The 15,978-nt window shown below is 37.1% G+C and overlaps 1 protein-coding gene across 1 annotated transcript; it reads left to right on the forward strand.

Moving 5' to 3' along the window:
- The first annotated feature begins 705 nt into the window (after positions 1-705).
- Positions 706-11,446, forward strand: LOC137294680 (adipocyte plasma membrane-associated protein-like). The gene is made up of 9 exons (XM_067825751.1): positions 706-833; positions 1,270-1,368; positions 1,848-1,963; positions 2,947-3,039; positions 3,590-3,706; positions 5,083-5,254; positions 6,708-6,842; positions 7,704-7,896; positions 8,300-11,446. The coding sequence occupies exons 1-9, from the start codon at positions 733-735 to the stop codon at positions 8,510-8,512; spliced, it is 1,239 nt and encodes a 412-aa protein (XP_067681852.1). The 5' UTR covers positions 706-732; the 3' UTR covers positions 8,513-11,446.
- Positions 11,447-15,978: the final 4,532 nt, after the last annotated feature.

Raw genomic sequence — 15,978 nt, forward strand, 5'->3', positions numbered from 1 at the left:
ATCATAATATTGTTATAATACCATGATGAACATTAGATGATGTAACAGCCATGGTCTCACACTAACAGCTATTTGGGTGTTGTTTTTTTTCAAACACTTTCAAACCCGACAATTGATTGATCTGATTGCGAAACACAGTTTTTCCCTAATAATACATCTAGCAGTCCTCTCATGCAGTATTTTTCTGTTGCAAGTATAAAAAGTTCATTTTTTACCTAGAGCGTGTTGAAGCTTCCTTCTACGCTTGTGCACCATTGTCGATTAGTTTACTAAAGGAAAACAACTGTTTGATTGGTCGCATTTAGTTATTTTGTGAGTCCTCTAGTAATTGTTGTGTAAGGTTTTGTTAATAATTCTAGTATATATCAATTTATTGATATTATTTGGGATGGGGGAACAGGAGGAACTCTTACGGGATTCTATATATTTAGAATTAATAAGCTTTTTAAGGGCGAATATATAGAGCTGGGAAAAAATTACGTTCGTTAGGCTTGAATTGATATGATAAGCAAAATGATTTTGATGTATCGGGTAAATACACAATGTTATTTTAACAAAGTGTAAACGTAAATATTTAGTGTTTTTTTCATACGCGTATTTCAATTTTTCTATTACGCAAATACGCAGCTAATCTGGAGCTCCGATATGGTCAGTGAATGAGCACATTTGTAGTGTTTAGCGGTATCTCGGTTATTTGGGGAGTTGCGTCCCTTTGGACATTTCTCGATCAGCATGGAATCCAATGTGAGACAGAGAAAGTTCGATTCTAATACAGCTAAAGCCAGGGAGTCACCGGATGACGACGCAAAGCAAAATACAGTGGCGTCTCAGGGGTATATTGATTATGTTCTCGTGCAATCAACTGGTTATGACAAAGTATAATAATGAAAAACAAGCACCCAAGAACCAGTGGGTGTCCTCATCACGATAATGACCTTTGATGTTGCAGGACGCTATTGTATTGAAGTCTTATCTATTTCATGTTTAATCCTTCAGAATTTTATACTGACAATTATCATGCCCAAACTGTCCTCATTAACCTGACTTGAGATACATTAGAACCAAGGTTGCAAATTGAAAAATTTAAAGATTAAGGCTTCTATATTGAGGTGCATTTCAGATTTATTTGAGGGAAGTAGCTTCACTGCGTAAATATAAACAATACGGATTTCTTTGTTGTTGTTTTTTATTGATGGTGCATATAGTTACACAGATTATGTTCTTGTTTTTGATCTTTTTGTTTTATATATTGTTTTTTATCTTCTAAAGATGGGGGGCATTTGGTGCTGCGTTCATCCTGGCCAGTGTTTTATGTGCCGCGCTGATTCTAGTGATCCTGCCAGCACCAATACAGCCAGTGTCATACAGGTACACACTTCACATCCTGTTGGACATGTCATACAATGTATGTGTTATAAGTTCAGTATGCACTGTATGTCACTTTGGAGCCATTTATTAGAACTGATTTTGAAGGCTTGTAGAGCAGGACTCAGGGAGGTCACACTGACAATGTATGAAATGCATCATGAGAATGTGTGATGGAGCACATGCATGATGGGGATCAGTTGTCAGGCTCTGATTTGGTTTTATGTCCTCAGACCTGTTGGTGTTTTTTGGGTAGGTAGAGTAACCTGTTGGGTACTGCTATTTCTTCTTGCACTTAAGACCTGGGTTAAATTCCCCACATGGATACAATGTCTGAAGCTCAGTTCTAGTGTCACTGTGATATTGCTAGGAATACATGTATTTGCTAAAAGCAGCGTAAAACTAAACTCACTGTACTGTGTCTGTGTGCCTGTTGACGCATGGAAGCATGTAGGTAACATTTACTCTTTGTTTACCTCCAGTCTTCCACCTCGCCCTGCCCTGACAGGTGTCTTGACTCCCAACAACAGGCTGACTGAGGCAGAGCATCTGTTTGAGAACAAAATTGAGGGACCAGAGTCAATGGTGTTTGATGGAGGTGATGGCTCAGTTGAGGCTTTTGCTGTCAATATATATTAATTGTTCAGTTCATATGCAAGACAACTTTTGATTTTGTTACCTTGGTTACAAAACCTGCAGACATATAATGTAGTGATTGGGAATCTGTATTTGTTATATTAAACTTCAAAATTTACTTGCGATCAATGAGAAACATGTTTGTTTCGATCATGCTTGTTTTGACCAAACATCTTTGCCATGTTTCCACATATCCAGGTTAATATATCCTAATTAGTTTCATTTGGTATAATTTTGTCTGTCTGTTTGCATGTTTCTGTGTCTATTGTAATGTTTTTAGCACAACGCATAAGAAATTTAGCACAATACAAATGGAACTGTTGTTATCATTGTTCATAAGGGCGATAAGTCAAGAATGAGAATCGCTAGAGGTCAACTGCAATTTGGATAAATATGTATTTAGAACAAGTGAGACAACTTTGTAGAGACATACATATTGTAGGTAGGAAATTATCAGTGGATAGAGGTACTCAAATAGACCTGATAGCTATGCATATTTATCATCCAATACTGTGTTCCACAGGAGATATCGCTTGTGTGAGATCAGACAATATCTCCTAGGAGATATCGTTTTGACAGTAGATTTTGCACGATGCCCAGACAGTGCTATGGCATCATGAACTTGATGACGTCACAAGGCTATGACATCGCTGCACTGCAAATCTAATGCCAGTAATCTGTTCAGAGGTGGACATTTTTCATTGGAAAGTAATGAAGAATGATTCTGGATGATAAATAGAATCTCACCCCCATGTCTACTGATACTAGTTATATAAACACTCGTTGATAAAGGTAAAAATATCCTTGGCAAGCCTCAGATATTTGTTACTTTATGAACTTATATTGATATAACTGACATCAGTAGACACTTGGGTGAGATTCTCTATATACCTTGAGGGTATAGGAAAAATTGTGATACCATGTATGTTATGTTCTGCCTTGTAGATCATCTGTACACAGGGACCATGGATGGAAAGATCCTTGACATATACAAGGGACAGAAGAGGGTGCTAGCCAGACTGGGCAGGGAGCCATGCGGTATGTTGAGGTGGATATATGTTAAAGTCAGATTATGAAATCGATCATTTCATGAAATAACTAAACATTTCAGTCATTTTGTTAAATGACTAAGAGGGTCATCCATTTCACGTCATTTTGTGGAACAACAGTCCATATCCTCATTTTCATTTCATCTAAATGCGTACAGGGGTTTGTGAAGTGTTGCTGCTCTAGATACTGCAAGTGTCAAACAAACAGGTGTAAATCCTTCAAAGCCAAGGTGAAGTACCACAGTTGCTGCCATGATAGTTTTACCTGTTAGTGACAATAAGTGATGTTGAGATTTTGAACGTGAAAGTTATTTCATGAAATTTGTTTGAAATGGGAGAGCTAGCCAGACATGGCCGGGAACCATGCAGTAAGTCTAGCTGGATCAGAGACCCTATAATATATGATCTCTGGCTGAATATATACAAGGGGCAGCCAGGGTTAAGCCTACAAGATTTTGACAGGTCATATTTTTGTATACATGCATATTTTGCAAAGCCTAAAGACAAAGTGTCTAATGAATGTGTGGATTTGATGTCAGGAGGTTTTGAAAATGAGCCCACCTGCGGACGACCTCTTGGCATGAGAATGAACAAAGATGGCTACCTGATAGTAGCGGATGCCTACCTTGGACTTTTCCAGGTCAACGTAGCAACAGGTGAGAGAGGAAACTATGAATGACTATCAGCCCCAAAACACATTATGAGAAGGAATAGGCCCCAGAACCAATTACGAAGATCCAGGTTAGAACTGATCTTCAGTAACCCATGCTTGTCGTAAGAGGCAAATAACAGGATCAGGTGATCAGGCTCGATAGCATGGTTGACACATATCATCACTTGTGTAGGTCTGTGCTGTTGATCACTGGATTATTTACAGACCCCTGTGCTGCAGTTAGAATTTTGCTGAGTGCAGCATAAAGCTAAACTCATTCACTCATGAGAACCGACTGGTCAAACTTTGTAGGCAACAGTTAAAGGCATGTAAACAAGACCCTTGCAAGACAATTTACATATACTACTCAAAAGGAGTAAAGAACTCCCTGTTGTTTCTTATTACAGTGGTTAAGCTGTCATGCTGTAGCATATGCTACACAAGAAACACATCTAATGTACCTGTTTCAAGAAGTTAGAATTACAGCTTAATTGGTTATGTCAAAACATATTACCAACTGTAGTCAGAAGGAATCAGGTTGTACTTTAACTTCTAGTAGCATAATTTTACACAAATTGTGTGTTCCTTAACTTCCTTTGAGTAGTATACATGATACTGGCTTAGTATATTGCCTGACTTTAAAACAAAGCTACTGCATTATTTTTGTTTGGTGCAGTTTCGGCCATCACTGATATTACCAAGATGCTACCTTTACAACTAGTAATACGTATACAGGTGTGTACAACTTTGAAGCATTCACAGCTGATTCTTACTCCCAAATAACATCCCCTTTCAACCATTCATTTACGTTTGTTGACAGGTCCATTGTCAGATGTGTCATGGAAAAGTAAGAATATACCTGAGTAAAGTAGTATTGATGTTCAGATTTCTGGTCTTCACACAAGGAGCAAGTGTGTAAGGTTTTAGACTTTCAAGTGTGGTATTTCTTGTCCCCCTGGGTGCTATACTGAGGTGATGAAATCATGCTCAAAATAACAGCTTCCATTCACTCATGTCTTTGTCACACTCTGAAAATTGTTTGATGCAGATGGTCCGATAAGAGAGGCCTTTAAAAAGTGCCCCACTTATGTTATAAGTCATGGAAACACAGATTTTGCCCTTTATCTCACAGGCAGATTTACCCCCAGAGCAAACATGGTGTAGATAGTACGGAGGGGTAGCCTAGGGGATTGTGTTCGCTTGTGCTGAAGACCCAGGTTCGATTCCCCACATGGGTACTATATATGAAGCCCATTTCTGTCCTGGCATGAAACTAAATTCACTCACTCACTCACTGCTGCAGTTATAAATTTTGTGGTTAACCATTGTTCCCGGACATTGATTTGACAAATAAGGAACAACAAAATTGATATACTTCAGGTGATGTTCATGAACTGTTCTCCTCACAAGAACCTGTCAATGGTCAGAGACCTCTGTTTTTGAATGACCTTGACATTGCAAGCGATGGAACTATTTACTTGAGTGACTCCAGCACAAGATGGGGGAGAAGAGAGAACAGATACTGTATCATGGAAGCAGAGGAATCGGGAAGGTTGGTCCTTGAACTATTGTACAGGGCCCCGTTAACAATAGCGTTGTGGTACAGTCTAAGTAAACTTAGTCTCAGTGTATTTCGTTACACTCCACCACTGAGTCTAACAAAACCTAGTAGAAGGTCGCATAAGGTAACCTTTGAGCGACCAATGACCGTCCAATCAAACGTGAGACGGTTAAATAGATTTAACCAATCAGATAATGGCTACTATATAGGGATCGGAGGGACTTTCAAAATATTCAGGTCACTGACACAGACCTCTCCACAAATAAAAATCCACATATAACACAATTATTTGACCTGCAGTATATACGCTGTTGGGTTTCTGTTGACATGGTTACCATTAGCTAATGTTCCTGCAAGATGACATCCTTGAATATTGCCAAAAACACCATTTTCAGCGACTGTTTACTCACCAATGGCATGGTTGTACGTACGCCATGTGCATCACCCGGAAGCGAGCGCAAGCTAAGTAGCATTCGGAATCATACGGGTATGAACCTTTTCGAGATAACAAGTTCAAACGGTGTGTGCGAATGTCCACTTTCGCAATTTGGTAAGCTGTGTTCTGATCTCAAAGGTTACCTGACGCGACCTCCCATAAGGTTTTGTTAGACTCAGTAGTAGAGTGTAGCGAAAAGTACTGAGGATGCGTTGTGGTAGCTCCTGCATTACAACATTGACTTTTGACAGCCTTATATCTTAGATCATTTTGTGGAACAGGATACAGAAATACCCTTTTTCCATTAAGGTTGTGAAGGGTCCAAGAGGAAGATTATCGTTATCATTGATAGAGGCGATTGAGTTTGGTTTATCCAACGAAAATGGACATAGACATTTAATATTGTGCGGAGAATATTACCTATCAACAAAGATGCTGGAGGGAGGATGTATTAAGTCATCTAAGCATTTGTAATATTTGAAACCAAATTACAAAAGAAGATTTCTTTGTTGATATATTTGCATGTATATGCAGATTTTTGTCACAAATATCTAATGGATAGCTACCTAGATGTAAATGAGGACTTTTAATCTCTTGAAAACAGGAAACACAAGATTATTTTTGGATAATGTGGGCATTGGCATTCTCGGAAATAAGTGGCACATTTACGTGTATGAGGCATGAATGTCAAACACTGTCTCATCCTCATACATTCACTCAACCGCTCTTTGATCCAATCACTCACTTACCCACCTTCCCCAGCCAACACTTACTCACTCATCCACTCATACACTCAACCACTCTATCCAGAGATGATATGGAAGGTGTCACACACATACATTCACCCACTCACTGATCAATTTAAATATTGTTCTGTTCAGTTGTTGTACATTGGGTCTTACACAGAAGTTAATCAATGGATTGAGCAATGTTAACTGACTGAACCATGTTTGTTATATTGCCTCAGACTCAATTTTAATATCACTAACACCAGCATATTTCTTTCAGAGTGATGTCTTTTAATCCCATGACCCGTGAAATGACAGTTTTGATCGAGGGACTTGCGTTTGCTAATGGTGTCCAGTTGTCCTCTGACGAGGAGTTCTTGCTCGTCTGTGAAACTACAAAGGCCAGGATTTGGAGGTAGATTACTATATTGTGAAGAATCACAGGATTTAAACTGAAATCATTACCAGTTATATGATATTGCTAGGACACAGGGGCTCCTATGTATTACATGTTATCCAACTGACAGGTATAGTTTTTAGAATTATTTGACCTGTGAACATCTGGAGTAAAATAGGTCTTCAGCATCCCATGCTTGCCACAAAAGGCGACTATGCTTGTCGTAGGAGGTGACTATTGGGATTGGGTGGTAGGACTTGCTGACTTGGTTGACACATGTTATTGGTTCCCAATTGCAGAGATGAATACTCATTGTCTGCTCCAGACTTGATTATTTACAGACCACTAGCATATAGCTGAAATTATTGTCTTTGGATAGGGGGATAACCAATTTAGGAAAATTAATGTTAGTATTTACTTCTTCGCTTCAACACATTTCAACATACTTCAGCACTGTTCCTGTTTGGTTTGGTTTTAGCTGGAAAACAAAGTTTGTTGCGTCTATGTCTGATCTAATATTTGTTCTCTAGCTTTACCCAAAAAATTAGTGATTTCTTCCTTGCAATATTCTTATAGGGGCGTACCTCTGCCTATTATATTGTCTAATTCTACTGTTAAGCTCTCAGTACTGATGCCTGTATTGTACACAGTGGATAAAGTATTCTAATGATGATGCTGGATTTATTAATACCTTGAATATATACGAATATTGTGGACAAGAATTGAAATATTCAGCTTCATCTTAAGTGAGAAGATGAGAATATGTGAACTGAAATGGTGGACATTATACAAAGTGCACTGCCTGATTTATGTCAGTCTTAGCACAGAGCCGACACTTGAGCAGTGAGTTAGTTTCACCTGTGTTGTCCTTCCACTTAGATACTGGCTGAAGGGACCTAAGACAGGCCAGAAAGAAGTTTTCATGGACAACCTGCCAGGACTTCCAGACAATATCAGGCGCAACCGCCGGGGAACATACTGGGTTGGCCTGGCAACAGCACGCAGGGCAGATAAGTTCTCCATGCTGGACTTCACTTCTGACAAACCCTGGTTGAGAAGCCTCATCACCAAGGTACAGTGATATGGTTGTCTCCCCTGTGATTTGGCAGACAAGGAACATGAGTTTAAATTCATACAGGATCTGAAACACTACATTCTTGATTTACATGGATGAGTGGGAAAATACCAATCTTATGGATTTGTTATTTGTTACAATAATAGGTGGGATTGATGTGAGATGTCTCAGAGATGTTTATCAATTCTTCTTTTATCGTTCTTTTTCTGGGACGTAACTCACAGGCTGTAATATGTTTAGAAACACCATAAGGTAGTTAAGATAGTGGATACTTGCACTGCATCAATGATTTAATCAGTTAAGGTCTAGAAATCTCCTTTTTCTTGATTTGCTTTTAACAGAACAGAACCTTCTTTTTACTTACTTGGTGTCTAACTTGCTCTTGTCTTTATATATTTAGATTGTTTCTCAAGAAACCATCGTCAGTTTTATCCCCAAGTACGGCCTGTTATTGGAGGTGGACAAGACAGGGCAGATCATCCAGAGTCTACATGATCCCACAGGGACCATAGTGCCCTCAGTCAGTGAAGTCGAGGAGAAGGATGGAGTTATCTACCTTGGATCTTACAATCTCCCATTTCTGAGCAGACTGCGCTTGAAGAAAACAGGATAATGATTTGATTTTCTGGATTTCTTTTTCAACAGAGTATATCTTCTGGCAGTCATGTTTATGCCCACTGTAGATTATAATCATTTTCTATTTTTCCATTTGGACGAAACTTTCCAGCAAGTATATCAGTCTTTTTGATGTGTGAGTGATTCTGTCAGTTTGGTTTGATGACATTTTCAGCTGTCGCTAATTATATTATGGTGTGTAAGCTTGGGAGGACAGCCTGCAGCGATGAAAGTCACCACTTCAGTGAAATGAAGCACAGGTTAGGTGCTGACTAACCTAGAAACATGATAAGGTTCAACCAGAATTTGAACCCTAAATCATAGATGTGGAGCACTCTACTCAGCACATTGCAGTGTCTTTGACAACTGGACCACTTGAACCTATTCAGCTCCTCTGTTGTACACAGTGCTTGGGTGATGGTTTCCTCTTGTGCCAAGTTACTGATCATCACTGAAAATTATTTTCAAAAGACCAACAGAACATATAGTTTTACCACATGACTATATGTGTAATGATTAGTAGGACTCACCATCCATATTCTACTTGATGCAGAACATTTGATATTTTTTCCATCTTTGTACTTTACCATGTTCTCGGTTCTGTCATTATGTGATCTAAGCTCTTTGAGATTGCCAGACTGAGGAAGGTGAACTTTGGCATGTATAATTCTTTGTGTGATAACATCATTTTTTGTTCAAATCTGTACAATTCCAGTGTTAATATTCTATGTTCATGAAGGGAAGAGTTGAATGTAAATTTCTGCTGTTATGTGTTGGCCTTGTTTAAATATTAATGCATAGTAGCTTTAGCGCTATTTTTTTATCAAATATAATGGATTTACCCTGTCTAGTCAAAACTATCAAATCTGCCAAACATATAATGTTCCTACATAGAATGTCAATCAGACACTTCCTTCCGAAATATTTTAACATGTGCAGTAACCATCACTAAGACATCTAGGATGTCTGGTTCCAATAGAAAGCACATGATTCGTTGTATTTGAATCAGCAAATGCCAAAATATTTATATTTGCCTCCTTACCTATAAGTACTTCAACTTAGACTAGTCTTCCTGTCTGTAATAAAGTGTCTTGATTGCATGAACTTCCAGTTGTACCACAGACAGTTCCTGTCTGTAATGGAGTATCGCGACGTGTTGAATGCCGATTCATCGTTAGATTGCACATCAGCTGTCATACCACAGACACATCCTATCTATATTAGGGAATCACTGTGCATAAGAAGATGTCATTGTTGTGTTGTATGAATCTCCTGTTGTACTACAGACACTTCCTGTCTGTTTTGCAGTATTGCCACACATGCTGTTCCTTGATTTTCAGTACGCAGTAATCGTTAAATTGTGTGAATGTTCACTGTTGAGTAGCTCGACATAAACGTACCCTGTTGGAATACATGTATTGCTAGGATGTTTCTAATTAGCATAAAATGCTGCTCAGTCTCTCATTTATTGTGCTTTGATGTATCGTGACATTTGCTTTGCATTTGCCAGCTGCTTTTTTTAAACCTGCAGTTCAGTAAATAACTACATGGCACATTAATATGCACTTTGCTCAAACGTTTTACATAGCATATTCTACAGCTGAAGTGCTTTGACAAGAAAATCTTTGTTGAATGCGTTGATGATTTCAAAGAAATGTTGCATGAAAGTCTTTTTTGTTATGTACTGGATTGGTGCTAAGAAATTAGGTTAATACACATATCATTCAAGTACAAGTTAGATATATAACATGCAATAGTTTACATAGGGTTTCACAGAATGTTTGAATCTCATGTTCAACTGAATGGACCTATTATCTAGAACCATATTACCCAGTTTAGTGTTGTAATATACATAGACTACTTGAGAACCCTATTGCCCAGGGCCCTGTTCCTCAAGGCAATCATAGCTCTACAATAGTCGTAAGTCAGTGTTACTGTATGGGACTCATGACTCTGGTAGTTCTGTGATCGCCTTGAGGAATGGGGCCCTGTATTGTATTATTCAGTCACTAGTTGAAAAGAGAGATTTTTTGTCAGGGTGTTTTGAAAGTAAATATAGCTACTTCCGGTTTCATTAACAGTAGACCATTTTGGGGTTTCAAATGTTGAAAAAGCCCTATTCATAGTAACTAACAATTTTAAAGTAAATTCCACATGGAGAATGTAGCACTGGGTGAGGTGTGAAGTAGACTGCAGACATTATACATGTTATGAGGATTCACTGCTACATGTATTACTATTGATTTATTGATATACATACTTGTAAAAAGTTTCACTTTTTTGCTTTCACTTCATTTTCATGTTTTGCTTGTTTGATCCAGTTAACCAGACATCTCGCTATACAGATGATTTTTTTACTTTAACCAAAAAGTCCAGATAAACGGGGTTCGACTGAAGTGAAAGTTACTTTTATGACAAAGTTTTAAAACTTTGTAGTATGCACATAGACTAGTTTTAAAACTTTGTCAACCAAACAGGTTGCATATCACTGTTGGAGTACAAATCTTCTGTTGTACTCAGGCGTAGAGTACAGTTTTGTTGCATTTGTATACTTTGTTTCATAATAGTGACACTTGATCCCATTCCAGTGTTTTTTGAAGAATCAGTATTTTGGTTTTATTTATCTATAGATGTAAAATTATTTGCTTCAAAGGTGTAAGATCATAGTTGGTAGTCACTCAAACATTTTTGTAAAGGTAATTACATTCTGATTGTTGTGTATTGATAAATTGGTTCGTGTTGTGCACCATATTTGTATAATGATTTAAATAGATTTGCTGTGTGAAGAAAATATTTATCACAAAATGCAACAAATTACACCAAGACTAAGAATAAAATGGAATTGATAGGTAAATGTAATCTGGTACCTCTGTATTGAGTATTATTAAAATGCCTTTAAGAAAGGTTAAGTTAATAAAAATATTGTCTCTAATGATGTTGTAGTTTTGGTTTTTTCAAGAGAAAAGTCCATACAGTTGCACACAACTATTTTATGATCAATTTGAAATTTTGCAGAAAAGACCAAAATGACACCAAAACTGAAGAAACAGGTTCTCAAAATTGACACACCAAACTCGAAAGCTTGTTGTATAGCTGTATATATTTATGCATGTATCATTGAACTTGTGTATCTTCGAAAGGATAAATCCATGTTGAAAAGATTTGGTCAAAATGAATCAAAGGCAAGATCTGCATTCAGTGTTTTGTCATACATGTTTAATCATGGTCTGTTTCTGAGGAATGGAACACTTTGTTTACCTTGTAACTTTACAAATGATATACCAGGGTAATCTAGAGGATTCTTATAATGATAGCAGAACTCAAAAACTGTTATATATTTTTCTGCAAAACTTGGTAGATATATCAGTCAGAACCTAAAGTGGTGCCTTTTGCTATGTACAGGTTTTTGTGATTTATCATTTTCTCAGTTTCCGTGGAAAGATTTCGGACTTAGTCTCAAATTTGAGAGATGGGCTTTGTTTCCAGGGCAGAACTCAAAAACCCCGTCAATATTTTTCTGCAAAACTAGACAGATATATCAATCGGAACCTAAAGTGGTGCCTTTTGCAAGTTAGAGGTTTTGCTAGTGATTTGCTAGTTTCTCAGTTTCCATGGAAACAATTCAGACTTTGTCTCTAAAGTGAGAGGTGTACATGTATTTCATTTCTGGAGCAGAACTCAAAATTTTTTTAATATCTGTCAGTTTAACTTGGTAGATATTAACAGGTTTTTGTGATTTATTATTTTCTCAGTTTCCATGGAAACGTTTCGGACTATTCTCAAAATGAAGGGATGGGCTTCGTTGAACTCAAAAACCGTTCAATGTTTTTCTGAAAAAGTTGGTAGATATATCAATCGGAACCCAAAGTGGTGCCTTTTGCTACTTACAGGTTTTTGTGATTTATTATTTTCTGGGTTTCCATGGAAACATTTCAGACTGTTTTGTTTCCGGAACAGAACTCACAAACTTCAATAATTTGTAGATACCTGTGGCAGACCCCAAATTGGTGCCTTTTGGTATTTACATTTTTTGTGTGTGATTTACTATTTTCTCGTTGAACACGTTGCTGACTTCGTTTCCGGAGCACAACTCGAAAACCATTTCATATCTTTCAAAAGATCTTGGCAGATATATGAAACAGATCTTGAAATGGCAATATTCTGCTTACAGATATATGGCATTTATATTTTTCATGAATTCCATGGAAACAATTCAGACATGGTCTAAAAACACAATAAGTAACTGTCAGAGGATTTGTCCCTTCAATTACTAGTATGTGGGGGCCGGGGGGATATGTCATCATCTGATGACTCTTGTTTGAGTTCTGCTCCGGAAACGAAGTCAACCCCACCTTTAGACTAACACCAAAATGTTCCATAGCAAAACAAAAAAAACAGAAATGCCAAAACTCTGTAAATAGCAAAAGGCACAAGTATAAATAGCACAAATTGTTATGGATAACAGCTTCTTTATTGCGTGACTGCGACGTTTCGGTACAGATTCTTGCTTGACAACAGTACAATTTTTTCTCCTGCTTGACAACGGTACAAGAATCTGTACCGAAACGTCACTATCACGCAATAAAGAAGTTGTTATCCATAAAAATTTGTCCTATTTGTACACCTCAACTTCTAAAATGCCTCTCAAACAAGGCACAAGTATAGGTTGAGATTATTATATCTATCAAGTTTGGTCTAAAATATTGAACGGTTTTGGAGTTTTGCTCCGGAAAGAAAATGATTATGGACGTACAGACGGACAGACAGACGAGGCGTCGACTATACCCCCCAGCATTACATGCCAGGGGGATAACAAAATTAGCAATTATTGTGCATGTGAACAGTTGTGTTATGGTGTAAAGTTTTGCTAGGAATTCGCCAGCTTTCACCAAGTTTCATTATTTATTGAACTTGTGACAATAATCTTTTCATTGTTACAAATTTGTTTTACAATATATCAGTTTATGTGTAAACAGCCCCTTTGTACAGTTTGGATATTTTCTTGTGTAAAAAGGTTGTTTCTATATCTTGTTTAGAAAGGCTGACTGATGCAAGTGGCTACATTTACACTAATGAGTCAGAACTTCTGATGGGTAGTATACAATGAACTGAAAAACTGAGGATAGTTGTAGCTGTGGGAAACTGAAGCCAGATCCTTTACATAGTGATGCTTTAAGAGCTGATGATACAGATGTTGCCAAAGCAAAATGCTAACACTTGAAAAATGCAGGTAGTCCACAGCACATGTACAACAATGAGATGCTTGTACTTTCACCACACTTTTGTTTTGCATACAAATTCTTGATAATGAAATTGAATAAAAAGGAAGACAACCATTTATGTAAATATACACATTTATTTTTTTCTGTAAGAGACTTATACAATTTACTTGTACATTATTGATACAAAACATAGCTGGAAATATACAAGTTCATTTGTCTGCACAAAGCAATGCCTAGGAAAGCATAACAAGGACTAATATTAAACGCTGTACAAGGCATCATCATCATCATCATCATCATATTTCTGTATATGGGCACTCTACAAACTTGATAAGCAGCAATACTAGGCTATTATACAATTTGTACATAACTAAGTTTCTGGTTTAAGAACAGAATTACTGGTTCTATGTTACAAGAAAATTAAAAAAAGGTTCTTACAATCATTGCACAGTTAGGTATATTTAATTCCCTAATAACGTTTGATTTGACTCTCCAGCATATCTGTACAGGAAACAAGAGTAATCAAGTACTCACAAAATTCACAAAACATCATTCGCTTACAATTTTACCAACAGTTCACATATAATTGGCCCTTTCTTCCATTACAAAGGCACATTTGAAGAGATGTTAACTTAAGCATTGTCTGCGATCCAACAAAACCAGTTACTGTGTTTCTTAAGTATTGCAAGTATTTGGACATAAGATGTGGTAAACCCTTTCAATGTTAATAAAGACTTCTCATGGAGTCATCTCCTTGAGCAACAGGTCACCACTGTAGAAAGGGTTAACCAATGTCTACATTTGTACCTTGAGCTGGTCAGGCAACAAGTACCCTATTACAATGGGATATAATTATACAGATTTAAACACTACAGTCCTACTGGTCTTATTACCTGTCACATATATACATGTTCAGATTGGGTACTGTTCTAATGAAAAACACCTGTCTAATGTTGACATATGAACTGGTATAATTTGGTTAACCTACTACACCCAACTTTCATTCAGTTGTGTATTCAACATGCCTGTCTTCAAAGATGAAACCTTCACGGAGACGTATTTCACATATTGGACAAACAAGCAAATCCTTGCCTAAATAACTGGGCTTCAATATTTACATGGAACATATTATATACTGAATGAAAACATTCGCCCATAATAGCAGGGTCAAAAATTACCTTTGCTCTGTCAGTTTAAGATAATCTTAATCATCATTAATTATGTTAAAATGTGCTGATTATACTTGGGATTACACCTGATCAGTAATAGCTGTAATGCCAAATATAATGTGTTACATTTGACCACTTTCTAAATGACATTGTGTATTCATTGTGTTAGTAAGTGGTTGCAACTTGTAACCTTAGTTTCTGTATTGAGTATGGAATGACAGTAACTGGTTTTGAGGGCCTTCATTCTACATTAACAATATCCCAGTCTTGTGGGCAGCATAAATACAGTTATACATATATCTGGTTACCACTTCTGAATTTTCCAATAGTTTTGCAATTTCATTGCTGTTGAGTTGTGAAGTGAATATTGGAGAGTAACAAGTCTAACCAGCAGTTTGTAGAGGCTGACCTACAGCAGTGAAGCACAGTGATGAGACAATCTTGCACATGTAGCAGGAAAGGGACAACTGACACATCCCATGGACCTTAATAAACCTAAAGAGGAAATTAGGCTGGATTTCATTATTCAAAACACAAATATCACCCTTCACCTACATTGGTATTTTTTTTGTTACAGCTTGCAATCAAGTAGTGTGAAAACACAGATAACAGAAATACACCAACTTTGTATCCAGACATTTTGCTGGCTGTATCAGTTTTCTGGTATTCCAGACCAAAAAGTGCTGAGAATGTATCACAGTAACTTAAGTTAATGTAATGTAGAAAGACTTCAATACAATTTCAAGTATTGTAATGAAACTGATACTGATCATGTTACATTACTTCAGAATTTTTTAAAGAAACTTAGATATGATCCGTGCCTATTCAATAAGACTAGATTTGTAGGCTGCCATTTACCTAATTCCACGTAAAATACGAGGAATACAATGTAACTGTAAATATTGACAGGTCTTGTATATATTTTGCCTCAATAAGCAGAGATCCAATGGATTTGTTTTTAAAAACAACATCCTGCTACAAGTGCTTTGAATGCCTGTGAATAAAGTCCAGTGAGTTCACATTTAAAGAGATGCTGAAGAACAAGTGTAGAGTAGACAGTCACAAAGTGCCAA

The sequence above is a fragment of the Haliotis asinina genome, chromosome 8 (assembly GCF_037392515.1).
Source record: "Haliotis asinina isolate JCU_RB_2024 chromosome 8, JCU_Hal_asi_v2, whole genome shotgun sequence".
Lineage (NCBI taxonomy): Eukaryota > Metazoa > Mollusca > Gastropoda > Lepetellida > Haliotidae > Haliotis > Haliotis asinina.